This window comes from Rhincodon typus, chromosome 24 (assembly GCF_021869965.1).
Source record: "Rhincodon typus isolate 14 chromosome 24, sRhiTyp1.1, whole genome shotgun sequence".
Taxonomy (NCBI): Eukaryota; Metazoa; Chordata; class Chondrichthyes; order Orectolobiformes; family Rhincodontidae; genus Rhincodon; species Rhincodon typus.
Window position 1 is genome coordinate 23513584 of NC_063355.1, and position 27371 is coordinate 23540954.

General features: G+C 41.3%; 1 protein-coding gene across 2 annotated transcripts in view; it reads left to right on the plus strand.

Annotated features, from left to right (window-relative positions):
• Window positions 1-5531: 5531 nt before the first annotated feature.
• morn3 (MORN repeat containing 3) overlaps window positions 5532-27371 on the plus strand; it is a 56229-nt gene continuing 34389 nt past the window's right edge. For both annotated transcript variants that reach the window (XM_048611342.1, XM_048611341.1), the window contains exons 1-2: window positions 5532-5936; window positions 23424-23581. In XM_048611342.1, coding sequence (XP_048467299.1) covers window positions 5792-5936; window positions 23424-23581 — 303 coding nt within the window. In that variant the 5' untranslated portion in view covers window positions 5532-5791. The remainder of the gene's footprint in view (window positions 5937-23423; window positions 23582-27371) is intronic.

Genomic DNA, 27371 nt, shown 5'->3' on the forward strand with positions numbered 1-27371 from the left:
CTTTATCCTACCCAGGCAGGGCAGGGGGCAAAGATACTTGGCAGCTCAACAGGCCGCAGTCATGGCTGGAGTCTACTGAGCTTAGGAAATCATTAACTCCATCCTGCCACCAGAGTGGCACAGTAAGCCTTTTATCTGCGTATCTCCTGCCCTGCACTGGCACAGTAAGCCCTTTATTGATGTATCTCCTGCCATTTCACTGGCACAGTAAGCCCTTTATTGATGTATCTCCTGCTGCTGCACTGGCACAGTAAGCCCTTTACCAATGTATCTCCTGCCACCGAACTGGCACAGTAAGTTAGTGCCACTGATGCTTGTCTGGAACCAGAAGCCTGCACTAACTCCAGTCATATGAGCATGTGCAGTGCCACTGATGCCCAGATTTCAGGTCGTGGAAAGATCTTCAGACATGTGGTTCTGCAGTTACTTGGCTTCTATTCAAGTGGAGTAACAGTACACTACTATCAAGAACATTTTATTAATATCTTCAGAGTTTCATCCCAAGATGGTCCTGCGGACATGATGCAAAGATAATGACAATAAGTTCCCTTGTCTCTTGACAATGAATAGTACAAGTAATACAACTTCATGTGATCTTTTCTGAAGATTCCAGGAACCTAGCCACCTAACAGAAAATCTTGCTTTTGGTATGACATTTTGTGATACCCAGATGGTTTTGATGCAATTTTTGTTACATACCAGGACTCTCAGAATGAACAGTTTTTCATCACAGTGTCTCATTTATAACGGTTACTTTGAGCAAGAACTTTCTGTTTTGGTGTACTACAGCAAGAACCTCTGGAGCTCAGTCAAATTCTGAGGGGCTGGAACATTCTTGATTGCTCTCTTCTTCTGTGTATCAACTCCAACACAAGAAGTATCCACACTATGATAGTCAGTGAGAATTTGCATTTGTACTTAAGTCTAACTCCTGTTTTGTGTAGGCATTTTGGCAAAACTCACAGTCTAGTGTCATGTTTTGTCTGAATGGACCAAGCCATCATCCATGTAACATATGACTCCATCCAGTGCTTCTACAATCCTTGACACTGTCCTCCAGGAGATTTCAGGAACTGATGTGATGCGGAAAGGTAATCTGTTGAAGCCAAACCTCCCAAACAATGTAATGAATATTGTGAATGATGTAGACTTTTCATTGATGGGTAGTTGCCAAACCTCATCATGATGTTATGTAGGCTGTCTGCTTCTTTGGGGGATGATAAGGGTAGTAGGGGAGGTGATGGCTTAATGGTATCATTGCTGGACTGTTAATTCAGGGACCCAGGTAATGTTCTTGGGACTTGGGTTTGAATCCCACCATGGCAGATGTTGGAATTTGAATTCAATAAAAATCTGAAATTAAGAGTCTAATGCTGACTATGAAACCATTTTCAATTGTGGGAAAAAAATCCAACAGATTTGCTAAGGTCTTTTAGGGAAGGAAATCTGCTTTTCCTATCTGGTCTGGTGTACATGTGACTCCAGACCCGCAACAATGTGGTTGACTTTTAACTGCCCTCTGGGCAATTATGGGTGGGCAATTGCTGGCCTAGTCAGCGATGTCCTAATCCTGTGAATGAAATAAAATGATTCCAAAAATCCCTATTTGCATCTAGCTTCATGAAGGTTGAACTGTTTCCCAATTTACCCAAGCTTTCACCCAGACAACAAGACACAAATTTCAGTTTTAATAACTTTGTTCAGTAATGCAAGATCTGTCAAATTCTGATAGATCAGTTGAGTTTTGGCACTGGGAGCATCCCAAGCATCAGTTTGTTGGTTCTGTCACAAGTAATAGAATCAAATTCCTTTTTTTAACCTTTGGCAAGAGTGCATGAGGAAACTTTTTGGGAGTAAATAGACACACTTGCTTTATCTTGGGAATATAAAGTGATGTTTCCATGTTGAATTGCTTGTTTGTGAATAAAACACAAACATAAATGTCTGCAAAAGGGAAGTTCCTTGCAATCTGACTTGTTAAGTTACAGTTTTAATGTTGAGCTGTACACATGTAGTGACTAGACTAATAGTAAACAGAACACTGATTTCCAAATAAATTTACAATTTGAGTATTAACTGCCATTGTGATTTCCCAGAACTTACAACTAGTTTAAAATTTAATGTAATGTTGATGTGATGTCACGGGTGCAACTGTGCATGCACAGATCATCAATGTATCAGAGAAAGAGTTGTAGATGAGGACCTGAGTAGGACAGGAACAAGGAATGTTTCAAAAACCCCACAGAGAGACAGGCATAGCCGGGACATATGGTGGTACGTACACCCACACCTTTGACTTGGAGAAAGTGAGACGAGTTAATGAAAAAGTTGTTTAAAGTGAGAACAAGCTCAGCCATGTCAAGGAGGTTGGTGATGGACGGGGACTGTTCAGGCCTCCTTTCAAGGAAGTAGCAGTGAGCCTTCAGACCATCCTAATCGGGGCTGGACATGCAGAGTGATTACACGTTCATAATGAAGAAACAGTGAGTAGGGCCAGAAAAGTGACAATTGTGGAACTGACATAAAGTATTAAAAGAATCATGAATGTACGTGGGAAGAGAATGAATAAAGGGGGAAAAGATAGGCTAACTTTCCTACTATGTAATTTGGACCAGATTCACCGTTACCTTGCTGAGCTTTGTCATTTTCTATAAGCTTATTTTTTGAGTCTGAATTATCATTATGCTTTTATTATTCTTGTCGTGAACTGAACTATGTTAAGGGCATAGGAATAAGATTATAGAGGTAGGCCATTCAGTCTCTTGAGTTTGCTCCACCATTCTAGATTATGGCTAATCAATGTTATTTTCTCATGTAATCACTATTTCCCAATTATTCTCCTAATCTTTCAACTGTATTTCCTTTCCATGCAAGATGGTGAATGGTGCTGACAGCGGACAACTCCTTGCGAGCTCCTATAGCAGATCTAACTCTAACATTTCTTATAATCGTTCTACACTTTTAAACTTAAATACTAAATCAAATAATGTAACCTGCATGCCTCTAAATCTTTTTGATCTGTACATCCTTTGCTTGCTGTGATCTGCCTGTACCGCTCAATAACAAAGCTTTTCACTGTATTTTGGTACATGTGACAATAAAATCAATCAGTCAAACATCTTCACTGTTTGGTGGCCTATAATGCATGTCAAGCATTGCATAACTTCTTTGTGTACGTTAATTTTCTTATTAATTTTATCTTAACACAACTCGTAATCTTTAAATTCCAGTCCTTTAATATAATCCTATACAAACCCTACTGGCTTGTTTTCCATCTTGTCTCATGAAAATGTTATATTCAGGCATGTTAAATTCTCAGTTCTGTTCAAACCCAAACCACATCTCCATTATTGGTATTATAGTGTGCTCCATAGTATCAATATTTATTAAGTCGTACAGCATGGAAACAGACCATTTGGTTCAACTCATCCTTACTGACCAAGTTTCCCAAACGAAACTAGTCCCTCTTGCCTGCGTTTGGCCCATATGCTTCTAAATCATGCCTATTCATGTACCTGTACAAATGACTTTTAAATGTAACTGCACCTGCATCCACCACTTCCTCCGGCAGTTCCACATAGAAACCACCCTCTGTGTGAAACAGTGGCCCTCAGGTCCTTTTTAAATCACCTCTCACCTTAAAATTATGCCCTCTAGTTTTGAACTCCCCAACCCTAGGGAAAAGACCTTTACTTTCACATTATCTATGCCCCTCATGATTTTATACTTGTAACTCTGCAGTGTTGTTTTGAGCATTTGGTTCATTTACTTTCATTGTAGCCAATTCATACTTCAATTATTTTGGAATTTGATCAGAAATGACTCAAAATCACCATACATTCAGCTGAAAATGAAGTTTTGATGACTCCCACTGATCTGGTTACCTGGTGTCATTTGACTAATTGGAATGTATGAGGTTGTAGATATGCTCGCCAAGCTGGTGGGTTTGGAGAAAACTCAAGGGACTGAATGGCCTACCTCTGTAAACTTATTCCTATTCCCGTAATATAGTTCAGTTCACTGCAAGAATAAGAAAAGCATAATGATAATTCAGACTCAAAAATAAGCTTATAGAAAATGACCAGACTCACTTATCACCCTACTGTACATCAAGGGCATTTCAGAGAGGACCACAAGACTACTCAGGCTCCTAGGTATCAGAGTAATCCACAAACCAACATCACCCTACCACAGCTACTGACAAAAGTAAAGGATCCCATACCCAAAACCAGCAAAACTGGTGTAATATACAAAATACTATGCAAGGATGTGTGAGAAATACTACATAGGCCAAACTGGAAGAAAACTGACAATACGGATACACAAACACCAACTAGCCACCGAGAGACACAAAAAGTTTTCACTTGTCTCGCTACACACAGACAAGGAGGGACACGATATTGACTGGGACAGCACATCCATAATCACACAAGCCAAACAGAGACAGGCTAGGGAATTCCTGGAGGCCTGGTATTCCAACCGGAACTCCATCAACAAACACATTGAATTAGACCCTGTGTACAAACCACTGAGAAACAGAACCAGAAGAAATACCAACATCCCAGCAAACCGATTCATATAAATAACAAGCGGGACAGAACACCGATGCTTAACTGGAGGCGCACTGACGATGTTACCTAGCAGGGTGACGAAATGCCTGCAACTAAATCCACCGGATCGGCAAGCATGTCTCTAACCTTATTCACAACCCTAGCTACCAGTCTTCTACTGAAGGGTCTAGGCCCGAAACGTCAGCCTTCCGGCTCCTATGATGCTGCTTGGCCTGCTGTGTTCATCCAGCTCTACACCTTGTTATCTCAGATTTTCCAGCATCTGCAGTTCCTACTATCTCTCATTCTCAAAAACTTTAATTGGAACACATTTATGTAAACAATTTCCCCTTTGAAAATGTACCTTAAGATGGTTGGGGGGAAATTTGAGATAATGATTTCAAATTAATCTTTGAGTGATCAGAATTACCAAAATAAATAAAAACATTTCAATGACAGAAATCGGGAAACGTCCCGTACACAGCAGGCCAACTCTGCTCCTATGATGCTGCTTGGCCTGCTGTGTTCATCCAGCCCTGCACCTTGTTGTCTCTTATCCACTGTACTTTGTGTAAGATGCATACCATTTGAAGAAAGTACTAGGAATTTATTCAACTCTTCAGGTCTCTACATTTACCATTTTGTTTTTTTTTAAAATTAGCAGTTGTGTGAACTGCTTCATTTGTGAGTGAATATCCAACAGCTCGCATTAAATAATAGAGCTGTTCAGACCTAAAGGTTAGCAACCTCTTGCTGGCTTTAATGTTATTTCCCACAGGTGGGGTAATGGGGCAAAACACGACTTATTCTATCAAATGACTTCTCTTTTTATCAAAAAAAACTTTGGTTTGACAGTATTTTCACTTTTTTACTCTCTTTTCCCCCCGTTTTGCTAAAAAAACGCACATGACGAATCACAAGGCCCGTCTCCGTTGCTATAGGAACAGGCCGTACACTATCGCACAAGGAGCGTCAGCGACAGCGGGGATTGTTGTTAAACATCCTGTTGTAGCCTCGCTGTTGTTGATATGCACGACTGCCGATTTTCTGCAGGTCTTTCCGATAACTACTTGCCAAGGGTTTTCGAGTGAAAACGGGTCCATTTCCATTAAACTCGTCTTGTGAAAGACAGCTAAAGAGACCCAGTCTCGGCCTCCTCTCCTTCTTCCGGCAGTGTGCAACACTTTGCCTCCTTCTCACAAGTAAATCCTTCCATAGCTGCTTTTTTGTAATAAAAGAATATGCCATTTCTGAGGCCTCGGAAGCCCAAAGAAAATCGGTGGCATGAGTGGGATCGAATTGCGCAGAAAAACGGTTTAAAAAGCACCGTCTACTCATTAGGCGGGGACGAGTATACAGGAGAGTGGCTGGACAATAAAAAACATGGTAAGATTTTTTAAAAAATACAGTGCATCATTTTACAAGACATAAGTTCTGAAAATAAAGTTAAAAACATGGCTCAGATTGGCTTTAAACAGGAATTGCTTGTACTTGATGTCCTGCACTACTCAAAAGCAATGAAAACGGACCAAACCATGAGTTTAGAATGCAAGTGACACATAAAAAGGCCATTCAGGCTATCATATCCACAATAGCAACTCGGCTTTTTATATTTTTATATTGCCGTTGTTTGCTCTTCTTCAAGTGTATTCATTCACATTCCTGTGCAACCAATTTCATCTGCCACTTGTTAGCCCATTTCACCAGCCCCTCTCTATGTCCTTTTGAATTCTATCATAGTTCACAATACCTCCAGGCTTTTTGTTGTGTACAAATTTTGAAATTATGCACTGTACACTTGAGCCTTTGTGATTAATACTTAGCAGGAAAAATAGTCGCAGAAACAGAAGTTGCTGGAAAAGCTCAGCAGGTCTGGCAGCATCTGTGAAGAGAAATCATAGTTAATGTTTCGGGTCTGGTGACTCTTCCTCAGAACTGATGGTAGCTAGAAAAAGGTTGGTTTATATACAAAAGATTGGATGGGGGGAGGGGGTAAGGAGTAAATGAAAGGTAAGGATAGAGCCCAAAGAGAGAGAAGAAGTTGGACAGACAAAGGAGTGGATAATGATCTGGCTAGGAGGTTGAATAGCTGTTAATGGAGAGTGTTAGTGACTAACAATAGTCTACCATTACACACTGTGTGACAACAAGGCCTGGTGTGTGGGGTAGCGGACTGGGACATGGGACAGTTCAGGCCCTAAAATTATTGAGTCTGGAGGGCTGCAGGGTCCCTGAGCAGAAAATGAGGTGTTGTTCTTCCAGCTTGCACTGAGCTTTGCTGGAACACTGCAGCAAGCCTGAGACAGAGATGTTGGCCAGGGAAAGGGGTAGTGTGATAAAGTGGGAGGCAGCTGTAAGCTCAGCTACATTTGTGAGCAGAATGTAGATGTTCTGCGAAGCGGTCACCCAGTCTATGCTTCATTTTCCTAAAGTAGAGGAGACCACATTGTGAGCAGCGAATGCAGAAGACTAGATTGTGAGAACTGCAGGTAAAGTGCTGCTTCACTTTGAAGGTATGTTTGAGCCCATGGAAACTGCAGGAGGGAAGAGGTAAATGGGCAGGTATTATACCTTTGGCAGTTGCAGGGTAAGGTGCCATGGGACTGTGGGGGGGTGGGGGTGGAGTGTTGGGAATGAATGAAGAGTGGACTAAGGTGTCAGATCGTTATCCACTCCTTTGTCTGTCCAACTGTTCTTCTCCCTCTTTGGCTGTATCCCCACCTATCGCTTAATCCTTACCCCCTCCCTCCACCTCATCTTCTGCTTATAAATCAACATTTTCCTAACTAGAGATATTCTGAGGAAGGGTCACCAGACCCAAAACGTTAACTCTGATTTGTCTTCACAGATGCTGCCAGACCTGCTGAGCTTTTCCAGCAACTTTGTTTTTGTTCCTGATTTACAGCATCCGCAGTTCTTTCAGTTTTTATTTAGGCAAAATTGTGGTCCTTGTTTGAACCTGTGGGAACCCCACTCTCTATAACAGGGAATTGATTAAGGAAAAAAAAAATGCAAGTATGTTAAAGGTAACTACCAGTGCTATATGCTAGTCAGAGTAGAAATAGCAGGATATCAATTGAATATGTGGCTGGAAAGATGCTAAGGGAGGGTTTGGATTCCTAGCACATTGGGACAGGTTCTGAAGAAGGTGGAACCAGTAACAAACTGGACAGATTACTCATGGGCAGGATTGGGACTGATGACCTAAGGCAAGTATTTGCTAGTGTGGTTAGGGTAGGTTCAAACTAGAATGGTAGGGGTTCGGAACCCATGCAGGGTGACAACAGAAAGAGAAACAACAATGCTAATAAAAAAAAAACAGTAAAGTGCAAAAAACTGTAAACAGGGTAATCAAGGGTGAGAGGCAAATGTGTCACAGTACAAGTAAAAGTCAGAATGATTAAAAAATAGGAAAAAAAAACAAACAAACTAATGGCACAAATCAAGGTAAATGTATATGGTCTCATAGCCATAGACATGATTAGAAGGAAATCAGAACTGGGTACTTAACATTCAAGGAAATTTGACATTTCAGAAAGGTGGGAGGGAAGGAAAAGATGGTGGTGTAGCACTACTAATAGAGATGAAATGAAGCCAGTTGTGAGAGATGATCTAGGCTCAGATGATGTAGAGTCCATTTGAGTGGTGGTAAATAACAGCAAGGGAAAGAAGACACAGGTAGGAATAAATTATAGACCCCCAAATAGTAGCCACACTAAGAGCATAAATCAACAAATAATATGAGTATGTAAAAATTAATCTTCTTCTTGGAAGGGGCAGCTACGACAACAAATTCATAGAGTGCATTAAGGATGGTTTCCGAGAGCAATATGTCATGGAATCGACAGGGAACAAGCTATCTTGGATCCGGCAATGGGTAATGAGGCAGGTTTAATAAATGACCTCAGATTAAAAGATCCCTTAGGAAGTAGTGATCATAACATGGTAGAATTTTATTATTCACTTTGAGTGAGAGAAAGCTTTTTTTTATTCATTCAGGGGATGAGACGTCACTGGCTGGGCCAGCATTTATTGCCCATCCCTAATTGCCAAGAGGACAGTTAAGAGTCAGCCACATTGCTGTGGGTCTGGAGTCATATGAATGCCACACCAGGTAAGGATGGCAATTTCCATCCCTAAAGGACATTAGTGAATCAGATGGGTTTTTCCTGACGATTGACAATGGATTCATGGTTATTGTTAGACTCTTAATTCCAGATGTTTATTGAATTCACATTCCACCATCTGCCGTGGCAGAATTCAAATCCAGGTGCCCAGTACATTACCTGGGTCTCTAGATTAACAGTCAACAATAAGACCACTCAGCCATTGCCTGCGCCACCTTCATTGCCTTCACCTGGGTTGGAGCAATGGGTTTAACTTAAATAAAGGGAACTACAATGAATTGAGGACAGAGTTAGTTAAAATGAACTGGGCAGATAGATTGAAAGGAATGATATTAAGCAAGCAGGAGCTAACCAAGGAGGTTGAAGCGAGTATTAAGTTGAAAGTAAAAGCATATAAGGAGGCAAAAGCCAGTGATATCTCTGAAGACTGGGATAAATTCAGAATCCAGCAAAGGAGGACTAAAACGATAATAGAGAGAAAATAGACCATGAGGACAAAATAGTGAGGAATATAAAAAGTGACAGTAAGAGCTTTCTTAAATATATAAAAAGGAAGAGAGCAATCAGGGTGAACATAGACCCCCATGTATAATGAATCTAGGGAGATTAGTTATGGGGAACAAGGAAGTGGCAGAGGAGTTAAACAGATGTTTTACGTCAATCTTAGTGGTGAAAAATACTTTGAACATTCCATTAATACTGATGAATATGGGGAAGAATTAAGTACCATTACCATCACTGGAGAAATAGTATTAGACAAACTAATGGGGCTAAAGGCAGTGAGTCCTTTGGCTCTGATGGCTTGCATGCTAGGATCCTAAAAGAAGTAGCTACAGAGATGGTGGATGTATTGGTTGTAATTTTCCAAAAATCTTGGACTGTGGATAAGTACTGGTCTATTTGAAAACTGTCAGTATGACACACCTGTTCAAAAAGGAGGCAAGCACAAAGCTGGCAACTACAGGCCAATTAGCCTAAAATCTATTATTGGAAAATTGTTGGAATCAATTATTAAGGAAATAATAGCAGCACATTTTGAAAACCATAATCTAATCAAGCAGAAGCAGCACAACTTTTTGAAAGGGACGTCGTGTCTGACTAAGTTGGAAGAGTTTTTTGAGGAAGTCTCAACCAGAGTGGATGGAGGGGAACCAGTAGATGTGTTGTACTCGGACTTCCAAAAGGCGTTCGACAGAGTACCTGAGAGAAAGTTAGCATCATAGAATGTCTACAGTGTGAAAGGAGGCTATTGGCCCATCAAGTCCACACCAACCCTCTGATGAACATCCCACCCAGACCCAGCCCCCTACCATATCCCATAACTCTACATTTACCATGGCTAATCCACCTAGTATACATCCCTGAACACCATGGACAATTTCAGTATGGCCAGTCCACCTAACCTGCACATCTTTGGACTGTGGGAAAAAATTGGAGCTCCCAGGGGAGACCCATACAGACACAGGGAGAACATGTAAACTCTACACAGATAGACCCGAAGCTGGAATTGAACTCAGGTCCCTGGTCCTTTGCAACAGTAGTTCTAAGCACTGAGCCACCGTGCCACTCTAAGTTAAGACATTGGAGGTAGTGTATTAGCGTGAATATTAGCATTGAACATTGAGCAGGAAATAGCAAGTGAGGATAAGTCATTCTTTTTCAGGTTGGCAGCCTGTAACCATGGGGTTCCACAGGGATCAGTGCTGAGTACGACTGTTTCCAATATACGTTAATGACTTAGAGGAAGGAACTGAATGTACTGTAGCCAAATTTGCAGATGACATAAAAATAGGTAAAAAGACAAGTTGTGAGAGGGATTAAAACTGTTTACAGAGAGATATTGATAGACTGAGTGGGCAAAAAGTTGGCAAATGGAGTGTAATGTGGGGAAATGTGAAGTTCATTTTTGAAGGGAGAACAAAAGAACAGCATTATTTAAATGGAAAAAAAAACTGCAGAAAGCTGCAACACAAAGGATGTTAGCACAAAGGCGCAACAGGTAATCAGGAAGGCTAATGGAATGTTGGCCCTTATTTCAAGAGGTTTGGAGTATAAGAATAGGGAAGTCTTACTGGAACTGCGCAAAGTGCTAGTGAGACTACATCTGGAGTACGAGGAGATGTTTTCGTTCCCTTCTGGAAAAATATCATTTAATTGGAGACAATTCAAAGAAGGCTTACGGGGATGATCCCTGGTATGGAGGGATTGTCTTCAAAGGCTAGACAGGTTGGGACTTTACTCAATGAAGTTTTGATGAATGAAAGGTGATGTAATTGAACCATATAGGATTCTTAAAGGGCTTGACAGGGTAAATACTGAGATGTTTCCCCTCATAGGAGAATTCAGGACCAGAGGGCATAGTCTCAGAATAAAGGGGCACCAATTTTAAAGACTGAGATGAAGAATTTCTTCTCTCAGAGGGCTATGAGTCGTTGGAAGTCCTTGCCACAGGGACTTGTAGGGGCAGAGTCCTTGTGTATATTTAAGGCTAAGGTAAGGTTTGTTATCAGCAGGGGAATCAAGAGTTATGAAAAAATATGTAGGAAAGTAGATGTGAGGAGTGTCAATCAGCCATAATCCTGTTGAATATCAGTTCCTATTTCCTGTGGTCTTATGGTGAATGTAAACCCCTGTTTAAGAAGGGAGAGAAGCAGAAGACAGGAAATTATAGGTCAGTTAGTCTGACCTCAGTTGTTGGTAAGACTTTAGAGTCCATGATTATTAGGGATGAAATTGCGGAGTACTCAAAAGTGCATGGTAAAGTAGGGCTGAGCCAGCATGGCTTTGTCGAAGGACATCATGCTGAACAAAAGTCTGTTAGAATTTTTTGAGATGGTAACAAGCAAGTTAGACAAAGGAGAGCCAATAATGTAATCTATTTGGATTTCCAGAAGGCCTTTGACAAGGTGGCACACAGGAAGCTGCTAAATAAGATAAGAGCCCATGGTGTCAGGGGAAAACTGTTGGCATGGATAGAGATTGGCTGACTGACAGAAGGCAGAGAGTGGAGATAAAGGTGGATTTTTCAAGGTGACACTGGGTGACTTGTGGAGTTCTACAGGCGGCAATGCTGGGACCACAACTATTCACTTTATACATTAATAATCTGGACAAATGAACTGACGGCATTGTTGCTAATTTTGCAGATGACACAAAAATAGGTGGAGGGATAAATAGTGTTAAGGAAGTGGGGAGGCTGCAGGAGGACTTGGACAGGCTAGGAGAGTGGGCAAAGAAGAGGCAGATAGAATACAGTGCGGGAAAGTGTGAAGTTGTGCATTTTGGTAGGAAGAATTGAGATGTAGACTATTTTCTAAATTGGGAAAGGTTTCAGAAATCTGAAGCACAAAGGGACTTGATAGTACCAGTTCAGGATTCTGTTAAGGTTAACATGTAGTTGGTAGTTAGGAAGGTAAATGTGATGTTAGCATTCATTTCAAGAAAACTAGAATACAGAATGGATATGTGTGGCTGAGGCTGTATAAGGCTGTGTTCAGATGAAATTTGGAATATTGTGAGCAGTTTTGGATCCCATATCTAAGGAAGGATGTGCTGGTCATTGAGGGGTCCAGAGGAGGTTTACAAGAATAATCCCAGGGATGAAGGGCTTGTTGAATGAGGAGTGGTTGAAGACTCTGGGTCTGTACTCAATGGAGTTTAGAAGGATGAGGGGTATCATTGAAATTTATAGAATACTGAGAGGCTTGAATAGAGTGGATGTGGAGAAGATGTTTCCACTAGTTGGAAAGACTAGGAACGAGGTGAAGGGATGACACTTTAGAACTGAGATGAGAAGGAATTTCTTCAGCCAGAGGGTGGTGAATAAGACCATAAGACCGTAAGATACTGGAGCAGAATTAGGCCATTCGGCCCATTGAGTGCGCTCCACCATTCGATGATGGCTGATATATTTCTCAACCCCATGCTCCTGTCTTCTTCCCGTAACCTTTGATCCCCTTACTAATCAAGAAATCTCTCATATTTTACTCTCTGTAAACTTCAGATCATCCAAATCTCTGCTGGCTGTATCATAACTTAGATCAAGCCGTATACACCCATCACCCCTGTGCTTGGTGACCCAGGCTCCTGGTTCAGCTTCCTTGTATTCAAATCATTGTGTTGCACCACCCTTCTGTGTATCTGTAATGTCTTCCAGCCACAACCATGTTCAACGAACTGGGAACAATATTCTCCTCCAAATCTGGCCTCTTGCACATCCCCAATTTTAATTATCCATAGAATCCCTACAGTATGGAAATAGGCGCTTTGGCCCAACAAGTCCACACCGGCCCTCAGAGCATCCCACCCAGACCCATCCCCCTGTAACCCACCTATTCTACACATCCCTGAACACTATGGGCAATTTAACATGGCCAATTCACCTAGTCCACACATCTTTTGGACTGTGGGAGGAAACCGGAGCATCCAGTGGAAACCCAAGCAGACACAGGGAGAATGTGCAAACTCCACACAGACAGTTGCCCGAGGTTGGAATCGAACCTGGATTCCAGGCACTGTGAGGCAGCAGTGCTAACCACAGCCACCATGCCGCTCCAAATTACTTCATCAGTGTTGCCCAAGCTTACCACTTCCTGTGGCATAACCTTTTAGCATTCCCTTCCTGAACTTCTGCATCTCATATTTCTCATTTAAGACACTCCTTAAAGCTTACTTCTTTGACCAAATGTTTAGTCAGTAGTCCAACGTCTGTCAATGAGCTCTGACAAAAAGTCATTGAGACTTGAAATGTTAACTTGCTCTCTCTCCACAGATGCTGCCTGACCCACTATGATTTCTAGCATTTTTTGTTTTCAGTACAGATTCAAGAATCTGCAGTAATTTGCTCCTAACAACTGGGGAGGTGATGGCCTAGTGGTTTTATCGCTGGACTGTTAATCCAGAGACCTGGATAATATCCCGGGGACCTGGGTTCAAATCCCGCCACGGCAGATGATGGAATTTGAATTCAATAAAATATCTGGAATTAAGAATCTAATGATGACCGTGAATCCATTGTCGATTGTCGGAAAAACCCATCTGGTTCACTCATGTCCTTTAGGGAAGGAAACTGCCATCCTTACCTGGTCTGGGCCTTCATGTGACTCCAGACCCATAGCAATGTGGTTGATTCTGAACTGCCCTCTGGGCAATTAGGGATGGGCAACAATTGCTGGCCTGGCCAGCAGTGCCTTCATCCCGTGAATGAATATAGACTTCTGTCAATCATTGTCAAGTTGTATTTGAGATTGCTCCTGCAAAATGTCTTGAAGTTTTCTATTGCATTAAAGGTCTGTGGAACCCACTTCTGCGGAAGGCTGTGGAGGCCATGTCATTGAGTGTACTTAAGACTGAGATAGATAAGTTCTTGATTAGTAAGGGGATCAAGGGTTACAGGAAGAAGGCAAGAGAACGGGTTTGAGAAACCTATCAGACATGATCGAACAGTGGAGCAGACTCAATGGGCCAAATGGCCTAATTCTGCTCCTGTATCTTAAGGTCTTATTGTCTTTAGTAGTGCTGGGAAGAGCAGTAAGCAAGAAAAATCAGAGATTACAACAAGCGCAATATCAGAATATTGGGGAGTTAATTTGCAAATTGATGAGACTAAACAAATCAGCCAAAGCACTCTCCAAGATGTAGAATGCATTTATAATGGTTTTCTGGAACATTGCATTATGGAACCAATTGGGGAATAAAGATATTTTAGATGCAGCGTTATACAATTATGTAAATCTAATGATCGTATCCTAAAATGTCCTCTTGGGGGAAAAAACATAATACAACTGAAATACAATTTAAGTTTGAAAGTGACATAGTCCAGTCCTAAACAAAAGTATTAAGCTTAATGAATTATGTAGGTATGAGATGACAGCTAACTAAATTTGATAGCGTAAATGTACTGAAAGAGAGGGGAACAAATAACGAGTGGGAAACATTGAAAGAAGCAATACAAAACATTCAACAAAAATACATTCCATTAAAAAGGGTAGCTGAAGAAATAGTGGATGCACTGCCTATGATTTTCCAAAATTCACTGGATCCTAGAATGGTCCCAGAGGATTAAAAGTTAGCAAATGTAACATCACTATTCAAGAAAACAGGGAAAGAGAAAATGGGGAATTATGGGCTGATAGTCTGACATAGGTCTCCAATAAATTGTTGGGATCTATTATTAAGGAAGCCTGAACAATGTCCTTGGTATGATCAAACAAAGTCAACATGGTTTTACAAACATGAAAAACAAGTTTCAGAAATTTATTAAAAGATTTTGGTGTAAATAAATAGAAGCTAGTAGATGTGAGATGCTTTGGTTTTCAAAGACATTTGATAAGGTGTCAGAAGGTTAATACATGAGAGAAATCTCATGGAGCTGGGGGAACAGGTCAACATGGACTTAGATTTGCTTAACAGACAAAAATTGGGAAAATACGGAACCTGTCCTGAACAGACACACAAATTGATTGCATACTTAAGAAAAATACAGTGGTTTTTCCTGTACAAAAAATATTGTTTTTAAGCTTTGCTGCTTCCTCAAAAGAAAAATCAAAACAAAATGCTTTTGTAAGAGGGCAATAATGAATGACTAGATATAGTCAATATCTCACACAGGAGACCCAATAGAACACCTGTACTTCTAATGGAGTCATTTCAGAACAAATGAGCGTAGCACACCCGTGTTCATACTCTATATGACCGTTCTGGTGTCAGTTTCATAAGTCTGTAAGATTCAAGTAAAAGGACAAAGTTGGGCTGGAAATAATGGTTCTGAATTGGGGAAAGGCCAAGTTTAATATAAGACAGGATCTGGCAAAGTGAACACGGGAGCAGATACTTGTAGAAGATTTATATCAGAGCAGTGGGAGTCACTCAAAACGGAATTGAGAGTGCAGGGCCATCTTTTGCCATGAAGTTGAAGAATCGGACCAAATCTAGGGAACCCTGGATATTGAGGAATGAACAGAATTGGATAAGATAAAGGAAAGTGTATGGAGACACCAAGCACTAAAAACAGCAGAAGCTCTAGAGAAGTATAAAAACCACAGAGGGTTACTTAAAAAAGAAATTAGGAGAGCAAAGAGGGGGCATGAAAAATACTGTTGCATAAAATTAAATGAATTCCAAAGGCATTTTATAATAGGTTAAGGAGGATAACCAGGGAAAGAATAGGGCACATTAGAGATCAAGATAGCAAGTGGAGCTGGAAGATGTAGGTGAGGTTTTGAACGAGTATTGTATTTGCCACAGAGAAGAACAGTGGAAGATAGAAATCAAAGAGGGGGACTGTAATAAGCTTGAACAAATTGACATTGAGAGGGAGGAGATATTATCGGTTTTAGAAGGCTTAAAATTTGATAAATCCCAGGTCCTGTTGATATGTATCCAAAGTTGCTGTCGGAGGCAAGGGAGGTGATTGTCGGGGACCTGACATTAATTTTCAAATCCTCTATGGCCACCAGACAGGTGCTAGGAGATTGGAAGATAGTGAAAATGGCACCACGATTCAAGAAGTGTGATTGGGATAAACCAGGGAACTCTCGGTGAGTGAGACTAACATCAGTGGCAGGAAAATTTTGGAAAAATTCAGAGACTCAGAACTAATCTTCACTTGGCCAGATAAAGATTAATCAAAGATAGTCAGCATGGCTTTATCAGGGGGAGATCATGTTTGCTGAACTTGAATGAATTTTTCAAGGAGGTGACCAGGTACGCAGGTGAGAGTAGTGCAGTTGGATGTAGCCATCATGGATTTCAGTAAAGCTTTTGACAAGGTGCTGCATGGAAGACTGGTCAAGAAGTTAAGAGCCTATGGTATCCAGGGCAACTTGGCAAAATGGATCCAAAATTGGCTTAATGGCAAAGACAGAGGATGCTGGTTGAAGAATCTTTTTGTGACTAGAGGCCAATGTCCAGTGCTGTACCACAGTTTTGGTGCTGATCCTTTTCTGTTTGTAGTGTACATTAATGCTGTAGGCATAACTGTAGTTGGTTTGTTCACAAAAATTGGTGTGGTTAATGGCAAAGAGAAAAGCCTTTGACTACAGGATGATATAAACCATGATGACTCAAAGAACCTCTTTCAGTGGGGTAATACTCAATGGCTCTATCTATGACTCTAATGGGAATAGTTTTTTAAAAAATTCAATTCTGTTCTTATTAGTTAATTGAACAATATTTTAAGGACTAACTTGAACAAAGGCTTGCCCAGAACACGATTAGCTCTCTCAAAGCAGATTGGCATAGGACCTCGTCATCTGATCTACAAGTGTGTTCCCCTGCTCTCAAGTCTTCTAACTGGAGAGTTCATTTGCAGAACTGACAATTGGTCTGGGTGATTGGTATCCTTTCATCAAAAATATATGAAAGAAATTCATCCTTATAACTTTGGCAAGATCAGATGGGAACATCTGTTGCAATTCTTTTGATGATTAATGCCAATTCTGGAAAGGCAAAGTCTGCCAAACAAGAAAATGTCTTGTGCCATTGATCTCTGGAATGATCTCTGCTGACAACTTATTTACAGGGCTTCTGAAACCACATGTCATCAAGATAGCAAATTCCTGTCCGCAGTTGGTGTCATAATTTGCATCAATTGTCAGGTAAAGTTTCCCACTTGTTGTAATTGATGCAGAGGGCTTTTATGTAAAGTTGATGTATTCTTTCCATTTGCTTTTTGGCTGCATGGCCTGATTTAGAGACATAGATTTGGGCAGCACCTGCATCTTCCTCTCAACCATGTAGATTGAATTCAGAGGAAGGTTGGGAGCCTCTGTGGATGGAGCTCTTGTGCAGGAGTTGCCAGAAAGCAAGCACCAGGAATCTGTAGGACTCCACTCCAATGTTCTTATGCTAATCTACTCCAAACTAGTTGGAGACAGGAAATTTAGTCACATATTTCTTTTCTTTTGTGAAGAGTTTATTGATTTTCTCAGGCTTGTCCCTCTCAGTCCACATTCAACATTACCTATAAGATGCTCTCTTTATATATGTGCTCAGACGATGAATAGCTACCATTTCTTACTTCTTAATCTTAAACAAACACATGAACAAACCTAACAATTTGATTAAACATACATTAACATTTGACTGTCCAAAAATTAAGGCTGTGTGTACTATTTTGACCCATAGGTGGGATCTGGTTGATGGGTACCAGGGCATGACCACATGCTGGTCAACCTGTACAATGCACCATTGGGGCCAGAGTTCCACTGAGCCCCGCAGAGGTTCCATCCAGGGGGTAAAGTGCCTAGTTACTGTGTGTTGCCGTGATGGTCTTTGTGATGCAGAGCCTATATACTGGCAGGAGGTGAGACTTTTGCACTCAGCCGCTTCTTCACAATAAGCTACCCAGCAGCAGTGTATCATGCAACTACATGAAACACATAACATTATCCTGTGGCAAAAACCACTAAGGCACATCTTGCTTCCAATTATGGTGAATATAGTTGCATTGTGGAGACATGACTGCTTTTGAAATGAATAGGGTCACCTTGACACAGTGCATATGTTTTTGTCTTCAATCAATTAAATAAAAATCATTTCTGTCTGTAAAGGATGGGTGATTTATCTGCCAAATTATAACCCAGGCAATGAAGATGATAATCTACCAAATGGATCTGGATGGATTCTCATTTTCTAATCTGGAAGGCAATATTTCAAAGATCTCTGGCATCAGTTGAACACACAACTCACTCCATACCCCCACCGACTCTTGAGCTTGATTTTACGTCAGAACAAGATCAGGCTATTTAGCACCTGAAGCCTGTTTCACCAGTGAGATCATGGCTGATATGAGCCCTTATTGCATATACCACATACCACATAATATAAACCATGTGCAGATATTTCTCGGTAAAGTGATCAAACATCCCAAATGTGACACCCATCCAAAATTTATTCCTGATAACCTATCAGTAGCTTTGAGGTGGTCAGAGAATTGGTGGAGTGATTGAGATGGCTATAGCTAGTGCCTTGTGAAAGCTTATCCTGTACTCATTGCTAATGGATAAAATTAGTGAGGGGTTTAAGATTAAATTGTTGCAGATTTGTGGTTAATGAGGGGCTGAATGATAGACAAAAGTACCAAGGTTGAGAAGAAAAGTCACTTCAGGTAATGCACTGCCTGTATTTCATTACACAAGACTGGATCATTCCCGTTGAGCTGAATGACATTAAAGAATAATTTGAGAAGGATTACAAAATATGGCTTCATTATCCTCATCCAACAGTGCACTGTGATGTTAGTATATCCTGTTGACTCCTATTGCCAAACTTACTTCATCAGCACGTCCCAACCTTGTAAAATCTCCTGTTGAGAAGGCCAAGAGCAGAAGTATAATGCAGAGTTCATTATTTCCAATTTCTCATCCACGTTAAATACAATCTTGACATGGACATATTTTGCCATGCCTATATTTTTGCTGGTTCAAAATCCTAGTACCACTGGATCATGACATTTGCAGTGATTCTTAAAGATAATCCATCACCACTTATCAGCCAACTTAGGAAGGGTAATGTATATCAACCACAATCTGGAAAAAAAAGCACTGAACATCTTATTGAGTGTTGAAGAGAGGACAAATTGTGTTATGCAGAACAATCATGGAAGAAGTATCAGTACTCTGAATATGGAAGTTGACATGAGGGATTTGAGAAAAGTGTTTTAAGAAGATGAGCATAGAGCTGCAAGTGACAACTTGTACACTGACTTCGATGGTAATGAAGTAGTTGGAGATGGGACTGTCCTTGGAGAGGAAGGTCGCGCCGAGGGTACTTTTTGAGAAGAGAGTGGTAATGGTCTCAGGAAAGGCAGATATTGACAATGTTAATCATTGGCTTGTTTAATAGTGTTGATCCAGTAGGACAAAGCGATATTGAAATCAAAGTACAATTTGTTGTTCCATAATTTTAAAGATGAAGACATTCTTTGCAATTGATATTTGCAAATGTGACAGATATTGCAGTACATACCCACCAACTCCCACAACCTGGACTACACATCCTCACACCGTGCTTCCTGTAAGGGCTCCAATCAATTCTCCCAGTTTCTCCACCTCCATCACATCTATTTTGATGATATCACCTTCTGCAGGAGGACCTCATAAATGTCCAACCTTTTCCTTAATGGGATTCCCTGCCAGCATGGTTGACAGGGCATTAACCATGTCTGGCCATTTCCCACACTTCTGCCCTTACCCCTTCCCTTCCCTCCCATAACAACAATAAGATCCCCCTAGTCCTCACATTCCACCTGATTAGGATCTGCATCTAAAGGATCATAAGCTGCCATTTCCGCCACCACCAGACATGTATTCCCCTCCCTACCTTGTCAGCATTCTGCACGGACCATTCCCATAGGACATTCTGGTCCATTCTTCCTCACTCCCAAAACCTCCCCACAGCACCTTCCTGTGCAATGGCAGAAGGTGCAGTCCCTGCCCGTTATGTCCTCCCTTCCCAATATCCAAGGCTCCACCTTCCAGGTGAAGCAGCTATTTACCTACACTTCTTTCAATCTAGTTGACCATATTCACTGCTCACTGAATCTAGTTGACTGTGTTCGCTGCCGACAATGTGATATCCTCTATACTGGGGAGAGAAAATGCAGATTGGGTGTCTGCTTTGCAGTGCACCTACATTTTGTCTATAAAAATGACCCTGAGCTTCCACTTCAACACCACTGTTCCCTGGCCAATATTTCTGTCTTGGGCATGCTGCAGTGCTCCAGCGAGGTTAAGCGCAAACTGGAACAGTATCTTGTTTTCCACTTGGGGACCCTGCAGTCTTCAGGACTCAATGTTGAGTTCAATAATTTTAGAGCCCAAGCACAAGGGCTGCTTTCAGCACAGTTAACCCATTGTCAACTTCTTATTGTCCCCATCTCTCACTCTCTGTGCTTGCTCTCTTTCTCTCTCCCTCTCTGTTTCCACCTATCCAGTCACCCATTTTTCCCACACCCGCTCTCATCAGCTAGCTTTTCCTAGCTACTATTTTGAGGAAAGGTTACTTGGACTCAAAATGTTAATTTTGTTTTCTGTCCTTGGATGCTGCCAGATCTGTTGAATTTCTCTGGCAAGTTCTGTTTTTGTGACAGATATTCACATTTAATTTATAATTCTATATGCCAATACAAAGAATTGTTGAAATTGCGATCTCCACATAATATTTTAGAATATAGCATTATTGTTCTCAACTGAACTTTCTGTAAAAGTCAATTTCAGCAAAATATTAGGTGTTGCTGGGTATGCTCCTTTAGTTCCTCATACATTTGGACAGGGTATACATCAAAAGCTTTTCATTTGATTCATGGTCTTTTTTACTTTATGAATTTTGCATACAGTGCGTCATCATATTTGATACAGGTTGAAATAACTTCTAAGAAAACATAACCAATTATTAATGTGAGCCTGAAATGTAGAAACAATTGCAATTATCCCTTTGATTTAGTAGTTTGAATGTAGCTATGATTAATTCAGTTCATCTATTTGGCACAGGCAAAGGCAGATTAGCATCCGAACTTCAAGAGATAGCAAGAAGTGCAGATGCTGGAGTCAGAGTCGATACAGTGCGGAGCTGGAGGAACACAGCAGGTCAGGCAGCATTAGAGGAGTAGGGGAGTTCACGTTTCGGGCCTACACCCTTCATCAGGACTGAGTCTATGCTCGAAACGTCGACTCTCTTACTCCTCTAATGCTGCCTGACCTGCTGTGTTTCTCCAGCTCTACACTGCATTAAATCTGAACTTCAAAACTGTGCTCCAGACTTGGAACAATACACAAGCAATATAAAATAGTCCACAAACAATGTATCAGTAGACTTGCTGGTTAGTAAAGAATTCCAATTAGGCTGCCCTAATGCTTTTCTTCGTTGTTCTAATTTCCAGTTGCCTTAATCATTTTGTGTCATTTCAGTTTTACTTCTCGAATATTTACTGACACCATTTTAATTTTATAGCTGAGACAGTGAAAAATCTGTGGGTCATCGGTGTTCCTAAGGTGGAACTAAGGCAGATTTGAAGTTTCAGTGGTCTGTAGAATCTCTTACAAGTATGTGCTAAAGATGATCACCATGAAACAATGTCCTTGATCTTCTCCTCATTGTCACATTCAATTTGGATTATTTAGAATTTTTTGTACTATATTGGCTTAAGCTTTGAGTTACAGGAGACCCAATTCTATTCCTTAACAAGTGGCTTTGGTTCTGATTTTGACATTTTGTTACAGTACATCTTTCAATGTCACTCCAGAGCAACAAAAAAAATGCACTGTCTAGAAACATGTATGTTTTGGATGCCATGAGATCTTTTTTACGTTTATCAATTTTCAAAATGGGAAACTGCATCAACAATGTGTGTAAAAGGTCTCTCAAACAAGCAGCTTTTACACAATGATCAATACATATATTTCACTTTGTATTGAAAACATTGCTTTTTACATAACATTGGAAAAAGGAACAAGAGTAAGCTATTTAAGTTTTCAAGCCTGTATTCAACTACATTGTGGCTGATCTTCTACCTCAATATCATTTTCCTGCACTATCTCCACACCCCTTGAAAGGTGTGATATTTAAAAATCTATTGATCTCTGTCTTGAAAACACTCAATGACTGCCTTCTGAGGTAGAGAATACCCCTGTTTCTGAATTCTGAAGAAATTCCTCCTCATCTCATCTGAAATGGCCTATCTCTTACTCTGAGACATTTTTCCCTCTTGTTCTAGACCCTACAGCAAGGGGAAACATCCTTTTTGAATCTACGTTGTCAAACCCTTTCAGAATTGTGTATGCTTCTATTGAGATAAACCTCTCATTCTTCTGAACTTTAGAAAATACAGACCTAGTCTTTTCAATTTCTCCTCGTAGAACAATTCTGACATCCCAGAGATCAGTCTGGTGAATTTCGTTGCACTGCCCAAATGGCAACTTTATCCTTCCTTAGGGTAAGGAGAACAAAACTGTGCAAAGGTGCAGTCTCACAAATGCTGTATACAATTGTGGCAAGATGTCTTTCATCTTGATCCAAATCCGCTTGCAATAAAGGCTAATATACCATTGCTTTCTCAATTGCTTGCTGCACCTGCATGTTAGATTTCAGTGATTTAATGACAAGAATACCCAGGTTTCTTTGGACGTCAACACTTATCAATCTCAGAAAATCTAAGAAATATTCTGCATTTCTTTTTCTTCCTATCAAAATGGATAGTTCACACTTTTCCACGTGATATTCTAGCTCCCATGTTCTTGTCAGAAAAAAACCCAAAAATTGCTGGAAAAGCTCAGCAGGTCTGGCAGCATCTGGAGAGAAATCAAGAGTTAATATTTCGTGTCAAGTGGCCCTTCCTCAGAACTCCATGTTCTTGTCTCCTCTTCCGTTGTGTCCAAGTCTCTCAAGTTTGTTCGCACCTAGCCATAACTCACATTTCTATCTAAATTCGTACCATCAGCAAAGTTGATCCCTTTTGTCCCACTGATGATAAAGTATAAATTTGGTGTTATAGCTTTGAATTCAGAAATTTAAACCCTTTATTACATGAATTAATTGTGAAGGGATTGAATTAACCCTTATCTTAAACATTTGGGTTGTATAATGATAATTCCTCATTAGAAGTCAAAAATTGCACTAACCAGTATCTATCTTACAGTAACAAGAGTACTGAAAATGTCCAGTTTAAGCATAACAGCAAAGAAAACATCAGTTCTAAAATACTAAAACATTTCCTATTGCATCATCATTGATAGTTTACTCTAAACAGGAAAGGGAACACAGAAATGGAAATCTAATGGAGCCATATACAATGGTGACTGGGAATATGGAAAGAGAAATGGTTTCGGGACTTACAGTGTACCAGATCCAATCAGTGGGGAATATAAAAAGGTCTATTCGGGAGCATGGAAAAATGACAAAAGACACGTGAGTACAGAATTGACATGATGTTGGTAATTGTTACCTTTTCTGAAAGAATATCATTGAAGTAATACTGTTTACCACTTTAGGGTATATTGTATCATTATTCTTCAGAGCATATTCATTTTAAATTTTTTATCTATCCAGGATAACTGACTACCTTTAAACAAATCTAGTGCATCTTTCACTTGTTGTTTTGTCAAATCTTTCCTTCATAATGAGTTACTTCCTTGCAGTGTCAAATTTAGTTAGGCTGTAAATATTGTAAGATTTTACAATAGTTACTCAATGAAGTTTTTATATTGTATGCTACTTTATAATTGTGGAAATCCTTGTATCTTGTATGGACAAGATTTGGTTTTGGGGTTAGGTGGTGTGTGCTGAAGGCCTACCCTCAAAACCAATTGAAGTTTCCTGATTTTATTTTGGTAAATTTTTAAATGTGTGTATGCCAAATTGGTCTCAAATGAATCAATGAACAGGTGCCCACACAATGTTCCTGGTTTGTTTAATCTGAGACTTTGTAGATATGGAACTTGAATGATACTGAATAGTGAGATATTATTGAAGCTTTTTGTCTTACACTCAACAAGACAAATATAAAAATGTCAAATTTACAAACGATGGCAACAATTTAAGCGACAGAAGAAAAGGATGTTGTTTGGTTGGCAAGTAGACTCTGATAGCTGAGGCATTGCCATGGAGAAAGCAACAGTGTGCTGTAGGTTCAATAAATGTGGAACTGGAAAAGCACAGCAGGTCAGACAGCATCCGAGGAGCAGGGAAGTCAATGTTTCGAGTTGAAACCCTTCATCAGGACTGGGGAGGGGGAGGGAAACCCAGATATAAATAGAGGGAGGTGTACCTGATATTTCGCCTTGGGAACTGACAGCCCAATGGCCTGAATATTGACTTCACCAGCTTCAAAATCTCTCCACACCCAACCTGTCCATCTTCCGACTCACATATCTGCTCCACCCTTCCCACTGACCAACCACAATAACCCACTACCTGCATCCATCCCACCTACCCTGCCCCCAGCCCCACCCCGTCCATCTATTTATTTCTGGGCTCCCCTCCCCAGTCCTGACAAAGGGTTTCTGTCTGAAACATTGACTTCTCTATTCCTTGAATTCTGTCTGACCTGCTGTGCTTTTCCAGCTCCCCATTTATTGACTCTTGTTTCCAGCATCTGCAGTCCTTACTGTCTCCAGAGTGATATAGGTTCCCCAGCTCTCAAGTAATTCAAAAGCGCAAGGTTGAAAATAATCCTTTTGTTTACAGCAAACGGGTCCTATGCATACAAATGTATATTGCTTCAAGCAAGTTAAATAAGCCATATTACAAGCTTGCAGGGCTGGATGAACACAGCAGGCCAAGCAGCATCATAGGAGCAGATGCTGCTTGGCCTGCTGTGTTCATCCCGCCCTGCACCTTGTTGTCTCGGATTCTCCAGCATCTGCAGTTCCTACTATCTCATATTACAAGCTTGACTGTTTATCTTTAATTGGTTGTTATTTTTGGCTATTTGTGCACTCAGAATTATTCATCAGGTGCTGCCTAATTGCAGAATCATATCAGACAGTAGACTTTTTTTTGGTTTTGTAAGCGCAAGCTGAGTAAGGCCTTTGCTCTTAATATTACAAACAACTGAAGGATCATGCTTTGATTTAGTCAGTCAGTCACTAGAGTGTATGGTTCACGTGCCTGACATCACACCAGCATTTGGGATCTAATAATTTCCCGTTGTTTTCTCCATGGCAATAGGAAACCATTGGTTTTAGCCAATCAGTCAGCAACATTTTATCCTGTCGTACAAGTCAGAATTCATACATGACATTGCTCAAAAATGTGAAAGAAGAATGTCTTTTTCAATGACGTCAACATCCAAAACGCAGCTACTGCACTGTCGTATAGTGAAATGGCTTCCTTGATCTATTCAACTTCCTTAACAGACTTTGCCTTTCTGGTGTAAATTTGACGTGGATAAGACATTTTTCAGATCCAGAAGTGGAGCCTCTGGCTCATATATGAATTTTTGAGATACTCCATATCATGGAGGTGGGCTCTTAGTCCTGCAGAATAGTTGGTGAAATTGACAGAGATCTGGAAGAACTTGTAGTCTGTTGGTTGTCCTTTTGAATCCTGACATCTGTAAATTAGTAATTAATTGATCCATTTGCTTTGTCTTTCACTTCTGGAATACAATGGAATGTCAAGAGAACAGGATGATGAAGTGTGCTAAATCGTGTGAATGTGGTTAGCTATCTTGCGGTAAGCCCTGATGGCAGTTACTGTATTTAGAGACAACAAGGTGCAGAGCTCGATGAACACAGCAGGCCAAGCAGCATCATAGGGGCAGTAAGGCTGACGTTTCGGGCCTACACCCTTCATCAGAAATGGGGGAGGGGAAGGGGGTTCTGAAATAAATAGGGAGAGAGGGGGAGGAGGATAGAAGATGGATAGAGGAGAAGATAAGTGGAGAGGAAACAGACAGGTCAAAGAGGCGGGGATGGAGCCAGTAAAGGTGAGTGTAGGTGGGGAGGTAGGGAGGAGATAGGTCAGTCCAGGGAGGATGGACAGGTCAAGGGGGTGGGATGAGGTTAGTAGGTAGGAAATGGGGGTGCGGCTTGAGGTGGGAGGAGGGGATAGGTGGGAGGAAGAACAGGTTAGGGAGGCGGGGACGAGCTGGGCTGGTTTTGGGATGCGGTAGGGGGAGGGGAGATTTTGAAGTTTGTGAAATCCACATTGATACCATTGGGCTGCAGGGTTCCCAAGCGGAATATGAGTTGCATTTCCTGCAACCTTTGGGTGGCATTGTTGTGGCACTGCAGGAGGCCCAGGATGAACATGTTGTCTGAGAAATGGGAGGGGGAGTTGAAATGGTTCGTGACTGGGAGGTGCAGTTGTTTATTGCGAACCGAGCGTAGGTGTTCCGCAAAGCGGTCCCCAAGCCTCCGCTTGGTTTCCCCGATGTAGAGGAGGCCACAACGGGTACAGCGGATGCAGTATACCACATTAGCAGATGTGCAGGTGAATGTCTGCTTGATGTGGAAAGTCTTCTTGGGGCCTGGGATGGGGGTGAGGGAGGAGGTGTGGGGGCAGGTGTAGCACTCTCTGCAGTTGCAGGGAAAAGTGCCAGGTGTGGTGGGGCTGGAGGGGAGTGTGGAACGGACAAGGGAGTCACAGAGAGAGTGGTCCCTCCCGAAAGCAGATAGGGGTGGGGAGGGAAAAATGTCTTTGGTGGTGGGGTCAGATTGCAGTGTCGGCGGATGATGCGTTGGATCCGGAGGTTGGTGGGGTGGTACGTGAGGACGAGGGGGATTCCTTTTTGGTTGTTATTGCGGGAACGGGGTGTGAGGGATGAGTTGCGGGAAATGCGGGAGATACAGTCGAGGGCGTTCTCGACCACAGAGGGGGGGATGTTGCGGTCCTTGAAAAACGAGGACATCTGACTTGTACGGGAATGGAATGCCTCATCCTGGGAGCAGATGTGGTGGAGGCGAAGGAATTGGGAATAGGGGGTGGCATTTTTGCAGGAAGGTGGGTGGGAGGAGGTGTATTCTAGGTAGCTGTGGGAGTCGGTGGGCTTGAAATGGATATCGGTTTCTAGGTGGTTGCCCGAGATGGAGACAGAGAGGTCCAGGAAGGTGAGAGAGGTGTTAGAGATGGTCCAGGTGAACTTAAGGTTGGGGTGGAAGGTGTTGGTGAAGTGGATGAACTGTTCGAGCTCCTCGTGGGAGCACGTTACTGTAATTAGGCTATTTTCTAATACATTACTATTTGACAACTTTGG